We start from the raw sequence: 1,280 nt of genomic DNA, 5'->3' as shown, positions 1-1,280 counted from the left end.
GGATAATAAAGATCATACAAAAAAAAACAAAAAAACTTACCGGAATCTTCAGAGCAGCAAAGAAGCTAATTGCCTTTTCCTCCTCGGCTTCATTCTGATTTCGGGTCTCCTCTTCCTTTTCTTTGCCAACGTAAGAAACAGCCGGAGATTCCTTGAAGAGAAAATAGGAAGGTCAGAATCCTCGTCATTTCTGAGTAACCTTTTGGACCTAAGGAACCTTCTACAGGGCCTAGAGATAAGATCGACAGAGACGGGTTTTCGCCCCTCGTTCAGTTCTTTTGTGTTTGGGATGCTTTACATTCATTTGCCTAAAAGACATTTTTCCTAATTAACTGTTATAAATAACTTCTTCAAAATCAAGTTTCACAGATATATAACAAAAGGGAGAAACGGCATTCCAAGGGTCCAAATAGAAAGGGTTAAAATAATAGGTTTTCATCAAAATTTAAAAGCTAGATGCATGTCAAAACATTACTATTTGTTGTGCATCTGATAATATTTGTGCTATTCATTTAAAACAACTGAAAATTATGGATAACATATGCATAACTGTAACCAACTACAGGTAAAAAAGCTATGTCTGGAAGTACTTTTTTTTCAACTCAACAAAATACCTGTACAGTTCCAAATACCCAAATAAGAACATGGTATAGTTGATTAACATTATATTATTCAGCAAAAAAAAATCCATATAAAGTTCTATCTAGTTTGGCTGATCACTCATTCAAATGGGTTGCAAATCCAGATAAGAGGATTTATACATAGAAATTTTAAAAAGTAAATGAACAGACAAGCAGCTTACTTCACTCAGCAGGGCAGCAGTTTCATCCTCAGAAACTTCAATATGCGGTTCAATGTTCCTCCTACGTGGTGCTGGAGATTCCCCTTCACGCTACAAAGGACAAAATGCACCCAAAAAACTGTAAGGACACCCACAATAACACATAATACCACATTTAACCAATATAATATGTACAATTGCTATAAATACTACTTTGAGCAGTTTTATGCTTTGACACCACTGCATCTGCATTTGTACACAAATGTCCTGTTCTTGCATTAAAAGGTATAACTCTGAAATTAACTTGTTAACAATTATTTTCTTTAAAACAAACCACATTTACACCCCATTAAGTTAACTTGGTTCATTTACTGACTGGATAAAAGTATGCAAATAGGGGAGGAGAGCAGAGGAGAAAAAGATGTTAAGAAAAAAAATATTCCCTACCATAATTATAAATAAGCAGTTTGCATGTATATGTAACAGGCCATCGCATTGA

The 1,280-nt window shown here is 34.6% G+C and overlaps 1 protein-coding gene across 3 annotated transcripts in view; it reads right to left on the bottom strand.

The window, feature by feature from the left end:
* The window catches only part of LOC119590606 (glucose-6-phosphate exchanger SLC37A2-like), a 41,084-nt gene that overhangs the window by 4,344 nt on the left and 35,460 nt on the right, over positions 1–1,280 (bottom strand). For 2 of the 3 annotated variants that reach the window (XM_037939286.1, XM_037939283.1), the window contains exons 7-8: positions 803–892; positions 41–151 (exon numbers count right to left, since the gene is read on the bottom strand). In XM_037939286.1, coding sequence (XP_037795214.1) covers positions 41–151; positions 803–892 — 201 coding nt within the window. The remainder of the gene's footprint in view (positions 1–40; positions 152–802; positions 893–1,280) is intronic. The other variant, XM_037939284.1, reaches the window with a different exon arrangement.

The sequence above is a fragment of the Penaeus monodon genome, chromosome 27, assembly GCF_015228065.2.
Source record: "Penaeus monodon isolate SGIC_2016 chromosome 27, NSTDA_Pmon_1, whole genome shotgun sequence".
Lineage (NCBI taxonomy): Eukaryota > Metazoa > Arthropoda > Malacostraca > Decapoda > Penaeidae > Penaeus > Penaeus monodon.
Note: the sequence above shows the minus strand (reverse complement) of the source record. Positions and strands in the feature narration are given on the sequence as shown.